The sequence below is a fragment of the Rhopilema esculentum genome, chromosome 21 (assembly GCF_057945365.1).
Source record: "Rhopilema esculentum isolate cy_ngs chromosome 21, ASM5794536v1, whole genome shotgun sequence".
NCBI classification, from domain to species: domain Eukaryota; kingdom Metazoa; phylum Cnidaria; class Scyphozoa; order Rhizostomeae; family Rhizostomatidae; genus Rhopilema; species Rhopilema esculentum.
This window is the reverse complement of record NC_142835.1, coordinates 3,767,086-3,791,738: the sequence shown is the minus strand read 5'-3', so window position 1 is coordinate 3,791,738 and position 24,653 is coordinate 3,767,086. Positions and strand designations below refer to the sequence as shown.

General features: G+C 37.2%; 3 protein-coding genes across 7 annotated transcripts in view; 1 reads left to right on the top strand and 2 right to left on the bottom strand.

The window, feature by feature from the left end:
- LOC148957576 (uncharacterized) overlaps nt 1–23,388 on the bottom strand; it is a 32,540-nt gene extending 9,152 nt beyond the window's left edge. Inside the window, exon 1 of the mRNA XM_089115003.1 lies at nt 18,550–23,388. Within this exon, the coding sequence (XP_088971129.1) occupies nt 20,955–22,805 (1,851 nt within the window). The 5' untranslated portion in view covers nt 22,806–23,388 and the 3' untranslated portion in view covers nt 18,550–20,954. The remainder of the gene's footprint in view (nt 1–18,549) is intronic.
- LOC135684550 (vesicular glutamate transporter 2.1) overlaps nt 1–24,653 on the top strand; it is an 81,643-nt gene that overhangs the window by 1,102 nt on the left and 55,888 nt on the right. For 2 of the 5 annotated variants that reach the window (XM_065200157.2, XM_065200158.2), the window contains exons 2-11: nt 2,311–2,578; nt 2,973–3,009; nt 3,873–4,072; nt 4,280–4,367; nt 6,128–6,202; nt 12,025–12,158; nt 12,679–12,828; nt 13,225–13,357; nt 13,805–14,043; nt 14,325–18,550. In XM_065200157.2, coding sequence (XP_065056229.2) covers nt 2,351–2,578; nt 2,973–3,009; nt 3,873–4,072; nt 4,280–4,367; nt 6,128–6,202; nt 12,025–12,158; nt 12,679–12,828; nt 13,225–13,357; nt 13,805–14,043; nt 14,325–14,564 — 1,524 coding nt within the window. In that variant the 5' untranslated portion in view covers nt 2,311–2,350 and the 3' untranslated portion in view covers nt 14,565–18,550. Of the gene's footprint in view, nt 1–2,310; nt 2,579–2,972; nt 3,010–3,872; nt 4,073–4,279; nt 4,368–6,127; nt 6,203–12,024; nt 12,159–12,678; nt 12,829–13,224; nt 13,358–13,804; nt 14,044–14,324; nt 18,551–24,653 lie in introns of those variants that run through there. The other 3 variants (XM_089115013.1, XM_065200159.2, XM_089115014.1) reach the window with 3 other exon arrangements.
- The window catches only part of LOC135684543 (sialin), a 95,208-nt gene that overhangs the window by 18,072 nt on the left and 52,483 nt on the right, over nt 1–24,653 (bottom strand). The gene's annotated exons all lie outside the window — the stretch shown is intronic.

The following is a 24,653-nucleotide window of genomic DNA, read 5'->3' as shown; positions in this document are numbered from 1 at the left end:
CATACTTTTGGCATTTTGGACAAACAAAATTTCAGACAAAATCAGTCTTATGGATGTTTTAAGCAAAACCACAAAAGGTTATAAACCACATAATGTTAAGAAACTTTCAATACCAAACTGGCTCAAATACAAAAGCGAAATCCTCTTCCGAGATCAAAGTTTATAAAGAAATGGAAGAAGAAAGAAATCACAAATTTTCTTGTTACTGTTCATATTTATTGTTACGTGTTTAAAAGTGAATGTTCTTTTATTTGTTCACACATTTCAATCTTCAAAAGGGTCGTTTTGTTTTTGTGGTGGGAATACAGATTTATACCCAGGGTACCAGAGCCTCACAAATCCGGTTCTACATTTTTAAGTAATTTGAAGAAACTCTGATTGATAGACCATGTTTTGCCAGCGGTTTTCACATCAAAAAAATTCGAAAAGAATTCAAATTTCACAAGCAAATTACGGGCCAACGGGCGTGGTAAAACCGGTTAACGTGATCCTATGGACCGTAGTCAATACAATTACCGTAGTCAATTACATTATTGACCGTAGTCAATTCTTTGATCCTGTCAATACAAGGTTTTTGGCTAGCTCCATCTCTGGAGGCTCTCATAGGCAGGCAACACGGAATTCCCTCTAGACAGTGCTTCCGAAGCGATGATAAATAGCAAAGGGCTTAGAAAAAACCCTTGATGAATGCCAACCTTTACCTCCGGGAGCCAAACTTTCAGTTATAGGAGCAGACGCCAGCTATTACTTTGGGAACTTGTATAATGTAATGTAGTGGCGTGGTGGCTCAAAATTAGCTGGCTACAAGGCACCGGTTCTTAGCTCTCTATAGATAAGTGTGTCCTTGGTACAGCTCTATCAAGGCTGTTATTATTATGCCAAATAGTTTTATTTGTGGTGTATAAACAAGGAATTTAGGACAGGGATGTTAAATAACCACCAATATACCCAAGGCTTAAATTGACGAGCAACCATCATAGAAGTCATATCCACTTCAAAAATTTCGGTTACCCAGTTTGCTAGATTGTTACAAAAAATTCCCTGTCTAGTAAGGAGCAGTTGTGTCCCCTAGGAAGAATAACAAAGAAAAGTTGTTGCTGGGGGCCCTAAAGGTTCGGGACCGTTTGTTATATGACTAAAAGTAACTTTGTTCTGTTACTCCACTGAGTTTTATCTGTTTAACAATAATGCATCATGAACATGGTTTTCAACAGAAGAACTAAACTTCTAAAAAATAAAAGTCTAATAGGTTTGTGAGGTTGATTGGTAAAATTTTTCCATAGTAGTTATGTCTTATATCCAACCTCCATGAAATCAAGCAAATCATTCTGTTATACAGAATTTCAAGCCATGCAACTTTGATAAGCAATATTAGATAGCCAAGGTGTACTGAGATGGTATTGGGCTGATCCTGCGCACCCCAACAAAGTCAAAAAGCGATTGAACAACTTCGGAAGAAAACATTGAATTTTTAATAGAAACTTTTGAAAAGACTGGGGGGAGGGGCAAAACAAGGGCTAGAGAAAATTTCCAGGGGGCCGTGAACCCCTGCCCCCTCCCTGAGAAACGCCACTGTACAGCTTTAGCACACGACTTGTACGAGTGATCTTGAGCCAAAAACATGGAGTTCTTTGAATAAAGTCTAAAAAGCCATGCTTCTGCTTGATTACTTGGTATTTTATCCTGCCTGTAAAATCTTTACTGCTTCAAAATGAATTGACTGGTTGATTAATTGTTATCAGAAATTCCTTCGATGTATTTCATCGACAAGTCTTCTTGTGGATTGGCTTAAATTTGTTCAGCTTGCAAACGTTTCATTCTGAGAGAAAAACTTAACCTGATCTTTTTTTGTTCAACAACTGTAGGTTTCAATGGAATTTCGAAAAACAGTTTTCAATTGACGTTCTACAATACAGTTCTACAGTATTGCATAAGAGAACAATACGTACAGTGCTACTACAAGTTCCTAATATTTTTGGCCCTATCCAGTGCTGGTTTTAAGGGAGGCCATGGCCCCAGGCCCCACGCTTATGTTAGCCAAAAATGGTTCCACACCTAAGAAAAAAGATGGAAATTGTAAAAAACAAGAGCCACTGGCCCTATCAAAAGGGAAAACCATAACTGTTTTATATTTTAAAGAAAATTTAAAAAGAAATTGCTCTTTCCATAATGTGTAGTATGTATTTGTGGCTGCAATTCACTAATTAGAAATATTCTGGTTTTTATTGAAATGTTGGTCTGTACACTCTTTTACATTTAAGCCTTAACTTATTAGTAGTTATTCAAAAGTTAATTTTTTATTATATTTAGGCAAAACCTGTCAAAAAGTAACCCATATGCTCAAAGCATAATGGATCACTCGGTCATTGAGGACAGTCCAAGTGAGCAACAAATGAAAGAAAACCGTAAAAAATGGAGAGTCACATGCAGCTGGTTACCCAAAAGATATCTGCTGGCAATCCTAAGCTTTTTGGGATTGTTAAATCTCTATTCGTTACGAGTCAATCTCAGTGTTGCCTTAGTTGCCATGGTTTCAAATAAAACGATAACCAACTCTTTTGGCTATGTTGTTTTTACAGTAGGTTCATTTTCTTTAACTTACTTACCCCGAGTTTTTGCTTTCAAGCATTTTTTTCATATTTATGTTGAAAGTAAACATTTCATGAACTTTCCTTTAAATTTGCACAGTTTGCTATTTTCAAACTTGTGATCTAAAACCAATTCAAGGGTACAATAGATTTGTATAACCAGTGAGATGTATAACCAGTGAGAATTTAGATTTTGCGATTATACAGCTAAAACATTCTTTACTTTTTTAGGGGTACTGTCATAAAATTTTATAGCTTGAACCAATTCATATCATCTGATAATTTATCTTAACGAAAGCTTGAAATGGCTTTTTGTCTTCTCAACATTTCTGATTTACTTTAAACTTGAATACAAGCTAAGTGGTCTGCAAATCTTTTCGCTAGGAGCCAGCAGACTTTTCTTGGAACACAAAAGAACAAGGTACTTGAATTTATTGTGAAAAAATGCCTGTAGTATGTTATTCAATAGTATGTTATTTCCAAAACATTGCATTGCTCTTTTCTGAATTGTAAGTGGCAGCTGCCACTTTATTACACCTCTTTCTGGTGTCAATCCTGAGATTTAAATGCAAAGTATTATTGCAGGAACTTTATTAATGTTGCCTACAGATCAGAAATACTTCCGGAGTTAGATGCCTGTTCCTTGAAAACGCCTAGGGGTAGATACTAATGCTTAATACATAACTGTCAGGTCTTCAGGTTTTTGCGTATGTCTTTTGCAACGTCGGTGATATTAAGGTCTTATGGCGTAAGCTGAAAATATCACGTTTTGCTCCACTTCCGATGTGTTTTTTGCTACATGAATACGTTTGTTTAAAAACTATGAAGTATTTCCATCGCGCCATATTCATTTACAAGAACGTTCTGGCTAACCAGTAAGATAATCATTTTCTTTTTGACAAATATTGAAATTTGAAACTTAAGGATGTTGGTCATTGTAATTTTGTAAAAACGTTTCTAACTATATTAAAGTTTTGATAAGCAGTTCATTTAATGAATCTTTGTAAACTCTATTGTTTCTTATTACGTAATATTCACAATGAGTCGTTTGTTTTTGGTATTTACATTAAATTATCAATTTGGATTTTACGCAAAATTTTAGTTTAGAACACAAATTCTGACGGCAGGACACCACAGTAGCTTGACAGGTATGTTAATATTTGTGAGTATTAATGATACCTTCTGATTCAAAAGCTGGAAATTGGGATGGATGTGGTATTGCTTGGCTGTATCTCGTGCAGATTTCCTTTGTTTTCATTATAAATTCATTTTTTGGCTTGACAGGTATCATCCTGAGCTCTTTCTACTATGGTTACATCATCACCCAAATACCTTCTGGATATCTTGCAGCCCGTTTTGGTGGGAAAAACCTTTTTGGTGGAGGTATTCTAATGACAGGACTGTTTACATTACTAACACCATTAGCAGCAAGAATGAGTATCAAGTTTCTCATAGCTGTTAGAGTGTTGCAAGGATTATCTCAGGTACGCTGACATTCCAAATTATTTAACTTTTGAAACTTTTTAAGTTAGAAAATATTTCTTTCGCTAGTTTTTTGTGTAATCTAGATTTTAGTTAGCTTTTATTGACAATGGCAGTATCCCATTTAAAATTTCCCACTTTCTCAGAGGGACCAATGTAGTCTTTTTCTTCATTTCCCAATTAACTACAGTCTAATCTTCACTTCACAGGGCGTCACTTTTCCATGCATGCATGCGATTTGGAGCAGATGGGCTCCACCAATTGAAAGAAGCAGGCTGTCAACGATATCTTTTTCAGGTATGGCATGTATATATATATGAATTAGGAATGTATACATATATATTTAACATAATTGCAGTTGCGTCATGAAGGTTTAATGTGGTTTCTGCTTCAACTATTCTGCAATTTATTTCTATAATGTTTCTGCCAGCTCCAAGCTTTACGGTCTTGTTCTGTCGATCTCATCTGGTCAAAATCTCCTTTGTTCTTGATAGTTGGTACAGGAAATGATATCTTTGTTTAATGTTGCTACATGCTACGATAGTTTCTCGCAGTCTGCCACTGAATCTTTTTTCTGCTCTTCCAAAGTAGAATATCAACGCCTTTACTGCTGGTTTCTCGATAGATAAATGTAATATGTGACCAAGCAATCGATATCTACCTTTCAGGATGTAATCTGAAATTGGTCGTTCTTCACATCTTGCTTGCAAGTTCTGATTGGAAATCTCTGTTAGCGTGCTTTTTGCCTTTTAGCTGGCCCAGTTGCTGCCTGTAAAAGCATCTAGACCTTTTTGTTTGCGCCATGTTTAAATAACGAGGAGCAAAGAGAACAACTCAGTAACAAGCGGAAAAACCCAGTAACAAGTGGAAACGGGAATATAAACAGTAATAAAAAATATTTTTTTCGAGCAACTCCTTTTCTTAGAGACACGCTAGTGAATAGAGAAACTGAAAGCAACATTGTAATCCCAAATGAACAAAATTCTCAAGAAGATGAGACACAAGATGTTATGGTGTTCAATTCTCCAAGTGTAAAAAAAGGAAGAGCGAAGAGGCATCGAAACTGTCAATTTTTGGACACCGCCCTGGTGCAAACCGACCAAAAGAAGCTAAAGATGCTGATGAACTTTTCTGTTTGAGTTTGGTAGACAGCCTTAAGGCCTTGCCAAAACAGAAAAACGCTCTAGCAAAAATCAAATTACAACAAGTTTTGTGCGAACTGCAATTCGAAAATTAAGCTTGTTTAACTTAATTTCATCATGTTTACTCTCAAAGGGAAAGCCTCATCCTCAACAATAACAAAGGGTAACTCGATAGTACTGTTTGGGAGAGCTCGTGAGAGTGGAATGTTCAATAAATTATTTGTTAAAGAATGACCAATGTCACTTGCAGAAAAAACCCTGCCATCGCTCTCCCTACCAGTATCTCCAATTGAAACCAAAATAAATTCATATTTGTGATTGCAAACTGCTAGCAATACGATGCTATGGGTCTTTTTATAGTTATAAAAGGAGGAGCCAGATCTTGGGGGTGCTTGGAAGACAACATGTTTGCCGTCCATCGCGCCGATGCAGTTGGGAAAGTCCCAACAAATCTCAAACCTTCAGCAATCTTGAGCCATTCATCATGTGTGTCCGGTGCCTTTATAACCCCCCCCCCCTCTTGCATGCTCTCCCATATAGCTTTGCAAGTCTCTTTAATTATCCGCGAAACTGTTGTAATACCAACACGATCGCTACCTGCAATTGTCACATGCGAATCACCAGTCACAAGGTAACGGAGTGTGATACAGAGCCTTTTACCGGGGCTCAAAACTCATGGTCGTGCAGTTTAATTCCTTTATTAGTACCTGGTACTCTCCTTTCCGCTGTCTCTCCGTAAAAATCTTTCGCACCCATGTACGATGCTAGCGGCGCTTTCGAGTTTTTTTGCATAATTCCCTTCGCTTTAGTCCGCCACTTGAAATCTTGTTGCGGGCCGGGGGGTTAATTAAGACTGATTTTGGAATTGTTTAGACGCTTTGTTTTGACCTGTCTTCATTGTTTCTATATTTTTAGGAACAGTTGCTGGAACGGTTCTTGGAATGACATTGTCGGGAGCGATGGCCTGGCCCGCTGTTTTCTACTTCTTTGGTAAAGATTCAAAACTTTATTGCAAAATGTAACTGTACATTGTGTAGAAGCCAAGGCCTCTGAAACGAGGATCCTGTGCAAATTGTGATAAAAGCACGAAAATCTGCACAGCTACATGGTTTGATATGCTGAACAAGATGGGGTCGGGACCCAGTCTGAGAAATGCCCCAAAATGCTATTTTTAGAATGCTTAACTGTTCCCAGACTCCTAAATTGATTATTTCTATAACTTTGTTTAAAATAAAATCAATGACATGAAAATTAGTATAAATGCTGATCATAACCCGGAAATGAGATTTAGATTCACACCCATCGTCAAAATGTCCCCAAATGCTTTTTTTAGACCATGTACTCCTTCCCAGATTTAGATACTAATTACAACACACTGAAAGGATCTGGATCGACACGCATTTTCAAAATGCTCCAAATGCTGTTTTTAGAATGCTTAATTGTTCCCAGAACCCTAAATTGATTATTTCTAAAGGTTTGTTGAAAGCAAATTCAATGACAAGAAAGTTAGTATAAATGATAATTATAACACGGTAATGTGATTTAGATTCACACCCATCATCAAAATGCCCCCAAATGCTATTTCTAGACTATGTACTTGTTTCCAGACCTCTAACACGCTAATCTTTACAACTTCGCTAAAAATTAAATCAATAACAAGCAACTTGATTTAGATTCTAATGATATCAATGCCAAACAGGCTTTAATTCGCACCTGTCATGGCAGTGGCTCTGAAATATCAAAACTGGGGAGGGGTTTAACTTAACTTTCTACTTACCCTCCTTTGTATACTGCCAACAATGTGCAAACTTTGGTGACGAACCATTGTATCAACGCATGCAGGGTCGTATTAACTATTAAGCAGACTAAGCATGTGCTTAGGGCATCACAGTCAAAAGGGGCATCACATTGTTGAGAAATTGGTGAGAAGAAAAGAAAATAAGGTGGAAAATGTCAAATTGGCAACGCTGATGTAAATTGATCAAAATATTTTGTTTCTTGTTTAGGTTATGTTCCCTAGTAAATGTAAAAGAAATTGACAAAACTATTACAGATTGATGTATATTTTCTGCTTCTTGAAGAAGACTTCGGCCTTTGTTGGTCAATATGATCTTTAACAAAGTCACATTTTTCCTGTGAACTCTCTGTCTAAGGCGTAATGTGTACGGTATCCGTGATATGCTACTGCATTAGTAAGAATATACCCATCACCTTCTTTGATTCTTTCTCTAAATTCTAATAGATAAGTATAAGCACTTAGTATAAGTAGTTATCTTTAACTTTTGATGTTATTGACTTCTTTTGTATTTGCAGAGTGATCTCCTGCACCTTTAGGGTTTTTGATTTTGTGTAGCAGAAAACTTCGTCATCCAAAACACCACATGTATGGTTTGTAACGCTCTATTATTATGTGGATTGACAGCATTTTCTCTGATAGGTCTAATGCCATGATTTCTTGGTGCATTGCTCTCATACATGGGTTGGCGCTTCCAAATCTTTTTTATGCCTTCTCGACAAAACCTAAATCCTTACAGTAAAATACTTTTTATCTCATCAATAACTTCAACCTTACAAATCTCTGCAACTTCATTCTCCCCGGCGTTCTATTGTTAAGCAATCCCTTTTTGACAGTTACTTCCATACACATTGCTACCAGGAGATCTGATCTTTTATTGCTGATTCCCCAAGATATATTCTGAATCCTCCTCGTCTTTCCTTCCTAGAGTAGAGCTTGTAAACTTCAAACTCTTTGGAACGTCTTCCTTGCACCCCAGATTCTTATAACCTGTTTTCTTAAAACCAAAATCAACAAACCTGATATCATCTTCCCCAGAGGCGTTGTGGCTCCTAGAAAAGGGCCGTGACAAAATGATCATAGCGGGGCCAATCACAAACCACAGGTCGGCAAAAATGGTACGTACCTGGAAATTATGCACCTATGAAAAATGACAAATATGCCAGTTTTTATCATTTTTAAAGGTTCGTCTGCTGTATTTGTTGGGGTGTATCCCCTTTTCTCTAACCATAGTCTCTTTTAAGACTGCAGAAAGTATGGAACAAATCCAATGCTGTAGTGCACACTTTACGCAAACACAAACATGACAGAGCACTTACGTGCACGCCATGCCCTTTTAATTAACTTGAAATACATTTCAGAATATTTTTTGCAGTCGTTTACCACGGAGTGTGACACCCCAAATTCTCGATGAGTTGGTCGCTGAATCATCAGATTGTCTACAAAAGCTTTGCTATGTCAATATAACCCTCTATTGGAAGTCAAAATAGCACAATAATTTTTCTTCAAGGCTACACACTGGCTGTAGGTCATTTCGCTTCTTGGATAGATACCAATTTTTACATGAAAACAAGGATTGAATTGGCGATAAAAGGTTATGATAGGATTTATGATAGTGGCAGTTGTGAGGTATCATAAAGCAGTTTTGATGAAGATTTCAAAGATAATTTTCTTGTATCTTCATATTCTGCTGGAGATAAACCTGTTGCTATGAACTAACCTACGTACTAGTCCTTATAGATATAGCTCAATGCAATTTTCCTTGAAAAAGATGATCCTACTTTTACCAAGATGACATCACCAAAGTCGGAAACCCCTCTCCCCTCCCCCTCTCTAAGTGTCACCTTCCATCACCAAATCCGTAAACCTCCCTGCTCTTCTGCGAGGACGTCATTTATGCATCGCCCCTTAGTTGAAATTCAGTTCTTAAATTGGACTTCCTTGCTTCAAGAAGCTTTAAGAAGACCTCGAGGCCCTGGGGCAGTTTACCCCTCCTTGTCCCCCTCTCGGCGGCATTGTTCATATTTCACGCATCTCTTTCACGCGGGCCTGTTTGTTTATGCTGGCCTCCTCTAATTCTGAACTGTGAACTTGAGTCTACATGTAAATGAGGAATTTTCTCGTCAAGGATTTTTTTCATATTAAATATTTTCCGGGGTTTCTAAAAATTCACTTTTAAGGGACCCACCGGGAAATTTACCGGTATCCCGCCTAGCCACAACGCTCCTGAATCTTCCCCTTTTCTTAGCCTTTGTTCATTGGTAAAAGGAGGGGGCACCCAGTTCGATGAGTGCTTGGGCACCAATGAACCTCGATCTGCTCCTGAATGCAAAGTTCTTGTCGGTTAGCACTAATGACCTGCTCGAAGACTTAACTTCTATGAGGAAAAGACTTCCATGTCTGCCACGCAGTAGTCCTCCCTCTAGCAGCAAACGACTTAACTGTATCAAAAACAGATGGTGCATACCGAAACATGAAATACAGTATCTCGCGATGCCTACATGAATATGTTGGATCGGTATCCCCTGTTATTTTTTCCAGTAGCCAACTCTACTCAAAGCTTTTCGATATATTAAAGCATGTAAATTTAGCAATTACGATGATAAAAAAGTCTACCAAAAATTGGCTTCCATCTACCTCCTCGTGATTGCAAAGATTCGACTCATTACAAACTGAGTGCCCTTTTTTAGTGTTCCGTCAAACTGAGTACTGAAACTATCTTCCCAACGCGAAATCATTTGTGATCAAAGTTAATTTGATCGTGTTAATCGTACTTTCAAATAAGTACTTTTACAAGATTAATAACATTTAGTTGGCTTTTAGCGACATTCCAGAGAAGAACTCTTTAGAGATCTGGGAACTACTACACATTCCAACAACAGCATTCGGGTAGCATTATGGAGATCGAAGTAAATCCTTTAAATGTCTAAATCCAAATCATTCTAAATTTCTTGCTTGTTAGGATTAGTATTCCTGCTAAATTTCATGTCTTTGATTTCATTTTCAACAAAGTTTAATAGAAATAATCAATGTAGGGTTCTGGGAACAATTAAGCATTCTAAAAACAGCATGTGGAGCATTTTGAAGATGCTTGTCGATCCAGATCCTTTCAGTGTGTTGTAATTAGTATCTAAATAAAGTTGCTTGCTATTGATTTTTGTTTCAGCGGAGTTGTAGAAATGAGCGTGCTAGAGGTCTGGGAAGGAGTACATGGTCTAAAAGTAGCATTTGGGGGCATTTTGACGATGGGTGTGAATCTAAATCTCATTTTCGGATAATGATTAGCATTTATACTTATTTTCATGTCACTGATTTTATTTTCAACAAAGTTATAGAGATAATCAATTTAGGAGTCTGGGAACAATGAGTCGTTCTAAAAATAGCTCTTAAGGACATTTCTCGTACTGGGTACCGGTCCCATCTTTTTCAGTATGCCAAATTGTATGTTTGTACAAATTTTAATGCTTTTATCACGATTTGGGCATTCATCCTGCTTATCTCCTACACTATCAAAGCTTCTGATACAGTGGTCAAACTACAATTTCAACCCAAAATGACCTGACTGAAAATTCAACAGTAATTGATGTAGCAAATTATTTTAAAGAGCATTCAAGCATCGAAAAAAGTAAAATCTTCCAAAAAGATATTTTTACCTCGAGCTCTAAACAGATCAATAAAAAAAGCCAAAGACCAATTATTGTGAAGATTAATCACAACAAGGCACATGGGAATGACATGACAAATGCAACATCAACATATCTCAGTTGGTATCATCCTGCAGCCCCTCTTGAACATCATCATAGATAAATGCATTATTATAAGATTTTTTCAAATTTCTTGAAAAAGGCGACAGTTTTACCTATCTGTACGAAAAAGATTCTTTCAATAAAGAAAATTATATCAATAAGTTTACTGACAACACTTTCTAAGGTATTTGAATAAACAGTAGGACAGAAGCTTTCAACATATCTGGAAAAAAATTATAAATAATTATGCGCATATAGCAAACACTCTTTTTCCAAGCACTCTTGTTAGACTTAATGAAGACAGGAAACAAGGAATTAAAAGAAATAAACACAATGGTTATTTAGCAAACTACCTGCCTATGATGCAGAAAAATATTTTGTTATAATTATACAAAACATCTTTTTAATAGAAAGTAAAGAGTCATTTAGAGCAATGAAATGTCATAAAAGCTCCTTGGACATGGAGTGCTCCTTGGATAGTTACTTGAACCTCTTCTCGTCAATATTTTTCTAAACGATATTTTTACAGCCTCAGTGAGGGAACTTTATGTAATTTGCTGATGGCAATACAATATCTGTCACCTTAACAAATATTGATGAATTATTACAAATTAGATACAATCGTCAACAAAGATAAATGCATAAGTCAGTTTGAAATTGACAAAGAATTTGCAACTAAGATAGAGAAAAATGTTACCTTGCATAGTGATGAGATCGATAAAGATTCAAAATTTGATGCTCATATCGATAAGGTTTGTGTTTGTTAGACCAAAAATTGGCAGGACTTATGGGAGAAAAAATAATTATGAATTCAATTATGCTATGTCTTTACAGTTATTGGCCAAGGAAATGGCTATGTGGTAGTCAGGCAGGATAAGCTAGAGAAAATTAACGAGAAAGTATTGCGACTAGCATAGTCGGACTCTGCATCTTCATACAATGATTTACTAACTCGTATAGTAAACCTGGATTCTATGGTTCAAGTGTGGTACTCAAGCAGCACTCATGGGCGTAGTAGATGCTACATGTTTAGGGGTTTAGTACGATCTTGCCCAAATCTTGTTGCTTCACTGAGATAGAACTGGCCGAATTGAGAATGAAATGCCACTTTGCCTGATTGGGGGGGCTACAGCCCTCCTAGCCCCTATGTCTCCTACGCCTATGATGGCACTGCATTGATTGATAAAATCCCTCTCCTCGGCGGTTTTATGAGACAGCACTTTTAATTAAGAGCAATTGCATGTTGTGATTTTTGTTTGTATTCTTCGCAGGCCTTCTTGCAATTATTTGGAGTGTTTTTTGGTTTTGGATGGTTACTGATTCTCCTTTCGATCATCCTACGATTACAGATAAGGAACTTGCTTATCTCAAACAGGAATTATCAGACGATAAGACCGAATCAAAAGTGAGTGAAATCTCAGAACTTCAGAAGCTTCAAAACAGAGTTGCTAGATCGTAACGAATGGCAGTTTTGATTCCTCTAGCAAACCCCTGATCGAGAATCTAGGCTGTAAAACAGTCAGTGACATTATTGAACACGATAGCAGGACAACTGTATACAAGTCTTTAAACACTCTTGCTCCACCCATAGACCGAGATACATCTTTTTGTTTGGCCCCTCTTGCCCCCCGGTATCTTGGTCCTTGTGCCCCTAATATATGAGCGAGATGTTCATAAGGAATTCTCAAAGTGCAGCTTGGCAGCTACGTAATACAGACACTGACGTAAAGCTTCTACAGAAAAATGCGCAGAAATAATTTATCTCTAGGGGCACTAAATTTTAGAATAACCTAGATTCCGAAGCTAAAAAGGCTACATCGCTTAGGAAATTTAAAACTTTGTTCTAATTTTTTTTTGTCGTGGCAAAACTGAGGGCAAATGTTCTCTAATGTCAAATAGCAGCTATCGATTTGCTTATTTTTCAGTTAACAACGGTTCCGTGGAAGGAATTGCTCACATCTGTCCCTATGTGGGCAATTATGATCGCGCATTTTGCAGGGAACTGGGGCTTTATCACACTATTTACGTCACTTCCGACTTATCTCAAGCAGATGCTAAAGTTTGATCTACAAAAGGTACATTTCAGATATTGAGCCACTTGTTTTGCTCGTCATCTTTTCACAGAGTTTGAAAATGGCTTTTTCTTTGACAGCAAGTATGTCAAGAACGTTGTCTAATAGACCTGTTCTATTTTATCATCTTTAATGGACACCTTGTCCGAAATTCATTACTAACATCTTATCTAGCATCGATAAGAATAACCTGTGGGTAACTTCTTTGTTAGGCCATCTACGCTTGGCATTACTTCTTGCCAATTGAAATTGTCTTTTTGTCAAAATTTATAAAACATTTACGCTGTTACAAAATACGTTTTTTCAGCTCAAACAATTAATTGGTATAATGAAGCATATGTATGGGTCTTATTGCTCTTTTAAAAATACTTTGTTATTAAACTTCATATTTTTTTGCAGGCAGGGTTTCTGTCCGCTCTTCCCTATCTCATAATGACCATAGTGATTCAGTTAGGGGGACAGCTTGCAGATTTTCTACGGTCTTCGGGAAGAATGTCAACCACTACTGTTAGAAAGCTTTTTACTGCAATAGGTTAGTAAACCTTTGTATCATTTTATGTATTTATCCTACAATTAATCATATATTTTATTAGAACAGAACTTTTTCTGTTAGATCAGTAAAATTATTTCGGTAGACTAAAACAATTGTTTTCGTAGACCAATGCTATCCTTTTTTTAGACCAGAATTGTTATTTTTGTTGACCAGTAATATTGTGTTGCTAGCCCACTACTATTGTTTCGGTAGACCAATTCTATTATATTGGTAGACCAGAATTGTTATTTTGTTGGATCAGTAATATTGTCTTGGTAGACCACTACTATTGCTTTGTTAGACCTGTGATTTCGTTTTGGTAGCCTATTTCTATTATTTCTCTAGCATTAAAATTTTCAAGCCGTGTACTTGTTTTGTAGAAGCTGTTTTGTTAAAAATTACTATTTCTCTAAAAACCTGAACTCTGTCCTCTTTTGTCTTGAACAGGGTTCATGTCTCAAGGTCTTTTTGTGATAATCGTTGGGTACAGTACAAGCAAATACATGGCCATGTTTGCTTTAGTCATGGCTGTCGGATTCGATGGCTTTGCATACAGTGGTTTCATTATCAATCACCTTGATATAGCACCGCGCTATGCAAGCCTCCTTTTTGGAATGAGCAACACTTTCGCTACCATTCCAGGAATTGTCGGTCCTCTTGTTGTTGGATTTGTCACTACACACGAGGTCTGTAACTCTAATATTATTAATATTATGCGAAATTCTTATAATTTTCTTGATCCACAAAGAAAACATTTTTGTTCAATGTTTTAGGCTATTTCGGAATAATCAAGATCAGGAACGGGTGGAATTAGATGTTCTTCAAGTTGAGCAAGGAATTTGTTGTAGAACGACACATATATGCACTTACATTTGCACTCCACACACACACACACTTCAAATTTGTAGTGCCTGAATTCATCACATGCAGTGTATAGCTTTTTAATGGATGATATTTCCCTACCCAGACTAGAGAAGAATGGCAAATAATATTCTTCCTGGTAGCCGCAGTTTACGCGCTTGGAACTCTGGTTTTCTTGATTTTTGCCTCCGGTAAGAAGCAATCATGGGCTGATCCGTATGGGTATCAAAGTATTTCTGAAGACAACGATGATAAAGACATGTTGATGAAAGAGAAAATCGAGGATCAGAAAGGCACTCCACAGCTACCAATGAAACGGATGAGAGGGAAGAACCAGAATCTCTAGAAATGAACGGAACTACGAATACCTAAGTGATCTGAGGATGGGGGATCATTCGAGCAGTGCTGTGTCCTGATATTATTAGTAAGATGAATGCAGAACGCAAATTAATAATTACCAGTGTATGGATCCTGGTCATTTTATAAGTGAAACACTCTTTTTATAAGAACCAATTGATTTAAGTTCTGGCTTGCTGTTAGCTAGTTTGAACTAGGGGGGGGGGGGGGGGGTTTAGAGCCTCATTTGCCAAAAAACTGAGTAAGGGGTGTAAAAGAGAAAACTATTACTACTGAGACAATGGATTGTAAAGTAGAACGCCCAAACTTGAAATTTGTCCATATTCGTGGTTCTTGATTATTCAGGGGTCTTGAATATTCAGGGGTCTTGAATATTCGGAGGTTTTGGATAAAAATTTACTAGATATATTTTCTTTATATGTCTTCATTTTTATATGTTTAATAAATAAAAACTAGCCATTTTGAGTTTTTAAGAACAAATCCAATTCTACGCATGCGCTAATGTATACTATTGATAACAGGAGCCGCTTGTGCCTTACTGGGAACATGATTACGATTAACCACGAGTCACCAACGAGTTACCATATGGGAAACTTTCTACATTTGCAAAGCTGAGGCCCTGCTCACACGATACCGGATTAGTTTCATATCGGATCGCTTTTCATATCGGATCGCTTTTCATATCGGATCGCTTTTCATATCGGTTCGCTTTTCATATCGGATCGCTTTTCATATCGGATCGCTTTTCATATCGGATCGCTTTTCAAATCGGATTGCTTTTCATATCGGATCGCTTTTCATATCGGATAGGCCTTCTGTTCACACGATGACGCTTGAATCCGGTACGATATATGAATCCAATATCTATATTTATTGAGAATGATAACTCTTCGTATTCCCAAATGACAAGTACCATTTGACATGGTAACTCATTATGGTAACTCGTTGGTAAGTCATTGGTAACTCCTTATAATTATAAAAATTAGATTATATATTGCTGCCGCTCATTATCAGAGCAGCGAGGACAATTTGGAATGTTTTTCTGTTCATCCGCTTGTATCTAATGGGAAAACTGAAATATTTTCCACCTTACGGCCATCATTTCATTTTCTCTCTCGTCAGGTGTACTTTCCCAAATACTGATGGCTCCTTTCCAGTAGCAAAAACAATGTTACTCTAAATGGCCGATTTCCTAGTTTTTAGCACGAGGCGACCATTTCTTTTGGCCAGGATTGTAGTTTTCATTAATGGCGATTAATGATGATATTATATAAAATAAATATAAGGCAAGAAGATTTGTTTAAGTCACAGAGATCAAGTCTACAATTCGTTTGAAAATTTCATCCAAAGTTTTCTTTCATCAGCCTCAGTTGCTTTTGCCTCAATTCTTCTATGCAGGGCAATCATCTCTTTTGAAGGTTATAATGAGGCAGCCTCGTGTGATCCCTTGTTTTCAGAAAGTACTTCGTCTGCATAAGAGCAAGAAGATATTCATGTTTTTGCGGTATGCGATGATCATTCTTAATGAGCTTCAACTGAATAAAAACTCTTTCGACCAAAGCATTAGAAATCGTAAATGACAGAAGTACTGCAATGACTCTGGACAAGTTTGTCTGTAAAAGTGTGCCAGCACTATTAGTGTACTTGAAACCATTGTTCCAATAATCTTGGCCTTTCATCTCTCCACTGAGGCTGGCATTGAAGGCGCGAGTTCTCAACTCCTCTTCAACTTTCTTCAAATGGCAACCGTCTGTATACCTCAGCAAATGACGACATGCTGAGGCTGACAGCTTTTCTGGGTCCATGAAACTCAGAAAATTGAATTTAGAGCAATTCGCAAATCTAGATTGTATCTGTTGAATGCACCCAACCAAAAAGCTTTGCAGTGTTTAAAAACAACCGCAAAAATGAATCTGGAAAGTTCATAAGACCCTGTACCCTTGGTACCAAAGCCTCTAAAGAAGGGAGTCGAACAGTTATACAAACTAAGGCGTAGAAGAGATCAAAAGGTTGAATATAGGAAATATAGAGCGAAAAAAGAGAAAAATTTCATTAAGTTTAATCTCAATTTCATTAAAAATCAACTTCTCGTTTAACGATGGGGGTCGACAAATGATGAAATGGAAATGGAGCCATTTTTGCTTTGTGGGTTTGACTTCAATCACTTCACTTTCAATTTTTCATGGGAAGGATTAGCTATTTATCTTTTTAACTGGGATTCCTTCTTTAATATTTATCAATAAACAGGTCTTCTCCGTGCTTGTTGCGTTCATAGCGGAGGAGTAAATTGTAACCTTCCATAGAGCAATCGGCTATGTTAAAACTACTATCTTATTTTGTTTTAGCGATTGGTGGAATATCGGTATTTCTAAAGAAGGTAGCTTTTAGAACTTCTAATTTGTTTCTGATAGGATATGTGTTTAAATAGCCAATCATTATTCGTTTTTGGTCTTTGTTCCTAAGTCAAGGAGAGTTATTTTGGCACTTCTTGTTCTAACAATAGATTAATGTCGCTTACTGTCTATACCTGATTTTTCAAAGGAGTTCTGGGCTGTTGAAAAACGTTTGCTCTTGATATTCCAATCCAAGGTGAAATCTATTATACTAGTGCAACCATTGTGGTATTTCTAGGTTCCTAGGCTGTCTTCGCAACGATATATTTGGAGTTGACTGAAGCGTTTCAATGAGTTGTCATGGATGTATTGCTATGCTCGTAGAATACAAAGTTGCTTTCAGTGCACATTTTTTCGACGGTAACTCATATTTCCCGCAGTGAAGTATGAGTGAAGAATCTTCATGAAAGGACTGGTTGGTGGCTTTAGCCCATTACTGCCCGAACATTATCTCCATAGTAAGACCATTGTCAGGTAAGACTTTAGAAATGTAGACAGATAGATTCAAAACTCAACAGTCATGTGCTCGCGTTTCTGGCTATTTCGATACACAACTGGGTATATATATTTCCTAGCGAAGATATTTCGGTCTATGTTCTGACGTTGGTGTGGTCTAGGTCTTGGTTTCTAGACAACACGGCCTCCCTTCCTAACTTTGAAGGACGGCACCTTGGTATAGTCAGGTGTATACTTGTTACGAGCTGTTTTTTGGGCGAAAACACAAACTTATTTTGAGAAGCTTTGAAAACTCTCGTTACAGAAAGTGTCTTTATATAAAATGAGTTTCGCAAAAATTTCTGCGATCTTGTTTTGGGATAGATTCACCCCACCTTCCATGTGATTTTGTTGTAATGTCTCAATTATCATAGCATGGCAGAGGGAAGTTCTTGACTAAATTTTGGGTAGGAGTCTACCGCGAGATTATTGAAAATGGTACCGTTGGCTAGACTAATTTTTACAAAAATGGTTTCCTTGGCTTGACCAATTTCTACAAAAATTATTTCGTTTACTAGTTTATTATCAACAGAAGCGGATTGTCAGGATGAAATTCCTAGTTTCAAAGACTTTGTTGAGAATAAAAATTTGTCACAGCACCAATGGATCTAAATTACAAAAAGGTATACCCTTGGCTAGACTAGAAGCCCAAAAGAGGTTACTCTTGCTATTAACAGATATTAACTACGTTAACTAAAGTTAATTGATATGGTTTGGTTAATAAAATAACCAGCTTTTATTGTCGCAGTGGCTCGTTATAATTCAAAGAACGAAGATAATTTCAAAATTGAACACATTTATTCATGTCAAAACAACCAAAACAGGATATCTTTAAATGTCGCATGAATTCCAAGGGCAAGCTAGGTGGAGATTATGGCCTACAAAAACGGTGATTTAAGGACTTGCGTGCATTACCCAGGTTTTCTTTGACTGTGTTTCCAATTAGATCAACGCATGCTACTTCTTATGCCACTGCATTAAGTCGTGTGTGCAAGTCGCTAGGTCCTCCACCGTTTGGAGCGAACATGGCCTACGATAATCAAAACGTTTGTTGTCGTTTTATTAAAGTTCAGCAATTTCACTCACCTTGTCGGTCTTTTCAAGGCAGCACGAACATTGAAGAACTTTTGAATTGCTCTCTCCCACTGTAAGTCTAAGTTTCTTATCAAGCATTGACAAAGAAATTGTCAAGAACCGTTCAGTAATCGTTATCAACTTAGGTTGGAAAGTATATAGACACATGCAAGAAATTCATTTGTCATGCTTTTGTAACTCAACAGCACCCAGCCGTAGCAAGTGCTTGGGGTATTCTCTAGATAGAAGGTTTTCTGTGATGGTTGGCAATGTTATTATTCATCAATCAAATAACACTTTCGGACAAAGCTTCATTGATAACGATACGTTGCATCGTACAGTTTGCTCGCAAAAATGTGAACACCTGGGATTTCATTAAGTCAGGTTCTCACAGTCCCGAAAAGTGAGGCAGAGCCAAAATATTCACTCGTCACTTTGAGGACCTATCGTCCTAAACCAGAAAAACTTTATGAATTCCTACCAACCGAATGGCATTACTATCGTCTGACAATCGCATAAACACAAGGTAGTTAAGAAGCCCTCCTTTTAGAATTGTTTATTTGTGACTTTCGCGCATTTGGGGTAAGCCATCATTGCCATGGGAGAAAAGTCCAAAGGTGGGAGCTCCCTAAAAGGCAACCAAGAAATATAATTGAAACAAGGCGGGATTTGGGCGAGGCACTTTAGTTTCTTTTGCTTAATTGCTGCTTGTCAATTCAAGAATAAATTCAATTGGATTTAGGCCCGGACTTGAAGGTGGTATTGACAGAGGATCCGAATTTGATTCCTGCATGACCTTTTCTTGCTTGATGAAAACCAAATACTCATGGTTAGGCCAACCTTTCTTAGATTGCAACTATTTTGGGTTGCAAATAATGATACTTCTGTATTAGATTTACACATTTTCATCAGCTCCTTTTCCCCTTGTAGTACAAATATGATAAATTTTGTCACGAAAAGATCCGCCTCTATTTTTTCTTTGTTATCCTCCTTCTTTTACCTGGTATTATAATCTCGGAGCCTGATGCTTGATTGGCATGAAACTTTTATAATTTATGATGATTATTTATGATGATGTTTCTCATCATTATCATTTAATTGGCCATTTAAAACAGAAAATGAATGAATTATTCATTAATCATTGAAAACTAGTAGACGCATGCTAACATGACTTGTTTTGGGGATAAAACTGATAAGGATTTATACAAAAAAATAAAATTCCGCTTAAAAAGTTTTAAGAAAATGTTGAAAAATTTCAGCCTTGCTTTAAGAAAATTAAAATTTGAACAGTGGAAACACTGGTGTGACCAGATCTAGCATGATATTATGCTTTTAGCATAATAATGGCCAAATATAGAAACTAGCGTAACTTTGGATCATGCAAATGTACGATTAAACCAAAGCAACGACTTGAAATGTGAAATACTCTTACTGGCCGAGCAAACCTGACGTGATTGTTTTAGAAGAGTTGGCTAGCACATCAATTACTATTTTATAGTAGGATCGGGGTATCTTTGATGCACACAGCAAACCTTATATCTTTAGTAAGCCCAAATCATTAACAATGTTATAACTTGGTATGATTATAAAGAAAACAGCGAATGCATCGTCGAAAAAATATACGTTCCTGGTCCTGGATCCTGGGTCCTGGTCCTGGGTCCTGGTCCTGGGTCCTTGTCCTGGGTCCTGGTCCTGGTCCTGGTCCTGGTTCTGGTCCTGGTCCTGGTCCTGGTCCTGGTCCTGGTCCTGGTCCTGGATCCTGGATCCTGGGTCCTGCTCCTGGGTCCTGCCTTAAGGTAGGGCGCAAGGCGAAAACCTAAAATCTTCATTTTATATCATATTTGTGTGATTTTTGGTGACAAAGTAAAATTCAATGCGTAGATTATTAATTCAGCTTCAAAATCTGGAAATTTAATTAGTCACCATGGAAACGCTGAAACAATAGACAACATACCAATTAGCTTGGCAATAAAATTAGGGGTAGAAAAGAAGTTCAAAAGTTACTTATATATACATCATTTTAAAGGTCATACTCTGTAGAATGCAAGTATCTACTTTAAAACTGAATATTGGTAGTTTATAAAATTTTTTTAGGCATTGAAGAAAAATGAGCGAATTTTCAGATGTTGTCTTCATTTTTCATGTTTATGTCAAAGTTACAGGCACTATATCCATGTTTATAGCATAGATACTTGCATTCTACTGCTTCTAAGGATCAAATTGGTATGCAGTTTGCCACATTTTGTAATCATTTTCTATGTTTAATTCTTATTATTGATTATACCGTTTAGCGAAAATCACAATGCTAGAAAAACAACGATTAAACATATGGTTTGGTAAAATGTCTATCATAAGACTTAAAAATTGTTTTAAACTATTCTTTAAACACTCATTTATGACTAAATACAGTCAATGTTCTACTCAAATGAGCCAGCTTTATATGTGTCTCCTTCTTTGACAATATTTTTCTGTTCTGCCTTTGATTTTTGATATTTTTGCTGCTTCCGCTTCTTTTTTGTATCTTTACATGAAGCCTTATCAGACTTCAGCAACCTTTTCTGATCTTTTCTTCTGGAAAAGTCTTGGAGATGTCTACCAGGGGCAAAACCAAGCACTTTACAAAGGACCTCTTTAAATGTTGAGCCCATTGAGAACTGCAAAATTGCCATGCAAACTGCATTTTCCACCGTCATTCTCCCTGCAAAAATTCTCTTTGGACAGAATGACCAAATCAAATTATGCAGTGATTCATTATTGTTTTGGGTTCTATTTGAAGAGCATCTACTCAGAAGTTTTTCATCTGTAAGTCTCTGAAAAATAGGAACCATTTTAGTCCCTATCTCAGGAGGCAGTGTTTCATGGTCCTTGTGCTTGCTTGGAGCTTCACCTTTAGCCAGGGCCCTTTGCCAAAAACACCATGATTTTTCTCCTGCTGGGCAGTGCACATGTTTTGGCATTTCATCGGTGGAGCTCAAATGATAAAGGATAGCAAAAATTCTTTTCTTCATGAGAGCCACATCAGATGCATTGTCCTTTATCGCCCGCCCATAATAATTCTGTATTTTTATTATTTTATCTTTTGTTAACTTTCCTCTCCCAGAAATAGAAAGTTTTTGTGCCTTGCTTTGGGCGACTAAGTTATTTAAAGCTGTTCCCATTCTCTTTGCCACATGATTGACACACTCTTCCTTATTAATTTGGATGGCATCACCATACACTTTCTTTTGCACAAGATTGTCATAGGTTTTGCTATCACCATCTGATAAAATCGTTGTGTACCTGAGCTTGTGTTGTTGTTCTGATCGTTCCCAAATCCTTCTGGCACACTCCATTTCCATAGAATTGGCAGACCCTGCATAGTTTTTTGAGCAATGTTCAGAATGCTTTTGTAGCCAATCATCAAAGTTTTCATCCTCACTAGAAGGAGCAAGTTGGCACTGGAGGCAAAAGTTTGATAGTACCTCAAAATCAATGGGTAATCCTGTAAGCAGGTCAATGACAACACCAATTCCTGTGTGTGAAGAATGTCCTCTTTTGTGCCAGCTCCCATCATAAGAAACACCAATTTCTAGTATGCCTTCACAATCAGGTTTGACACCAACTTCCTCATACGATTTGACAATGGCCTGCTGCACGGTTTTGCTAACTTCAAGGAAGGTCTCCTTGGTAGCCACATTCAATTTTGACTGAACAGTTTGATAGGCAGTGTGACTCAAGCAATTTGGCATGTTCATTGTCCCACACCAGCTTTGCATTGCAGACTGGCCACATCCAATCCCTCTAAAGGCTACAACTGCCCTTGTATTAATTTCAAATGGAGCACGTGAAGTTGCAACAGAACCGATTCTCTCACACATGTACTGTTCAATGATAACATCCTCACAAGTATCACAGATGACAACACATTTTACAGCAAACCCACATACATTGTTGTCAGTGACGACGAATCGTAGTCCAGAAGAGAAACATTTTGGACAAAGCACTGTCGCTATCAACTTGCACATTGAGCTCTTTTGCACAATCAAATAGCAATCATCGTCAAAACTTTTACATTCCTCATTAACATCTAGTGATATTCCAAAAAAGTCAAGCTTTTTAGCGCTGGTTGATGTATGTGGCTTGTCAGACGCTTGTGACGAAGGGTTAGGCCCAGCGATTTGGTTTGGAACTTGTGCAGTTTCTAACAAGTTACTAACAGAAGACTTTCTGTAAGAACGCCTTCGGCGGCCACGATAAGCATTTGAAACTCTAAACTTTGCTTTTCCCATCTCTAAAACCAAACGAATTCATAAGCCGGTAGATTGATAATAATATACGATCGTTTGAGTTCCTTGAGTTCGTTGGAATGAAAAAAGCATGGTTGTTGTTACAGGCTCACAGCTGATACGTTTCTACCAATCAGTGGCCAAGGATTTTTCTAACAGCCAATTAAATCACTCAGATCGCATAATAGGCTAAAGGGCTGCTTCTAGGTACAGGTAATAAATTGAATAATAACTTGAAAGGGAGGATGTTATTGGTGGAAAGACATTGATAATAAAATTCTTCACAATGTGAGCTATCTTTTGATATATAGTCACATGATCTTGCGGCAAGAGAAACATGGCCGACGGCCTGAGAAGAAAGCCTACTTTCCCTCGATCGTTTCACGTTTTCATTAAAACCTCCTCAAGTAGCCCGTAATAAAATTAGAAAATTTACATAAAAAAGGAGAACTGACAAGTATTGAACTACATTTTCTGGATGGTGAATAATTTTAACAAATTTCTAACCAAAAACAAAAAAATCAAAATTTTGACTAAAATATTCGATTTTCGACTTGCACCCTACCTTAAGGTCCTTGGCATCTAGCGTAAGTTTGATATTTTCCATAAAAAAACATTGTTTCCATTGATCCGTTGTCTATCATTACCGAATGCAAACAATTCACTCCAGCATGCGTGGCTATCATTTTGGGAGTATATCGTGACTTTACACTTTCAGGGTTGCAAGATTTTTGGAATGATTGGTAGCCAAATATTTTACGGTTTGCGGTAATCAAAGTTTGCTTTGTAGGCTTCACTTGCCTTTATCTTAAATTATCTGTTAGCTATTACTTTGCTTCATGTTTCGTCATTTGCATTATTAAAATTATTTCAAATACGGCCAATTCAGCCAACTTTTGCTTCTTCAGCCAAATCAATTTATGACGGCAGAGGTTTTGAAAAACGGCCAAAACGGAGAAATTTTGTGTACGAAGACTGAGAACACTGTGTGTTAGATGAGTGGTCAAAAAGGCCAAATGGCAACTCTAGCCACGTTTGCTATTCTGAGCATGCACTAGCCTCTTTTTCAAACGGGACTGCCTTCATTTGAAATTTAGCATACCGTTACAATGATATATAAGCGCTTCTATATCATTATACGCTTATAAGATCTAGCATAATTTTATGATATTTTGCTTAATTCCAAAATCGAAACTTGGTCACACTGTAGTAAAGGTACTTTGGGATATGCCGCGAGCAAGAATATACTTTTTGGATTTTTGTCTAGCCAAGGGTATACTATTTTGCAATTTTCGTGAAGCCAAGGTCTATCCAGAGGTATCATATTTGACAATATTGGCTTAGGGAACGGCTTACCTTTTAGGGTAGGAACTTCTTTCTGATCACCCATTTTTATTGCCAGTAAACAAGTAAATGGAAACAAATCGACCTTTCCAATTTCTAATCAACAATTTCGATATATCTGCTAACTTGAATGGCTTGGAAATGAATTTAGCCAGGGATATCATTTTCAATATAAAACTATGCCAAGAGTATCCTTTTGTAGAAATTTGTCTAGCCAAGGGTACTATTTTCGCAAAAATTAGTTTAGCCAACGTTACCACTTTGAATGTACTCACGGCAGATCCCTACGCAAAATTTAGCCAGTAACCCGTGCGTGTAAATCAAGCTTTAGAGACAGCAACATCTAACGATACCCGGGGTACCATAGCCACAAATAAATTCGTGTGCGGAGTGGAGACAGGAGTTGAGAAGCAATACAGCGTCGATCTGGGAAGAATGACAATATAAGGTAAACCTCACCCATTGTCGTTCTGATGTCTCATTGTATTTTCGAAATAATGATTCACG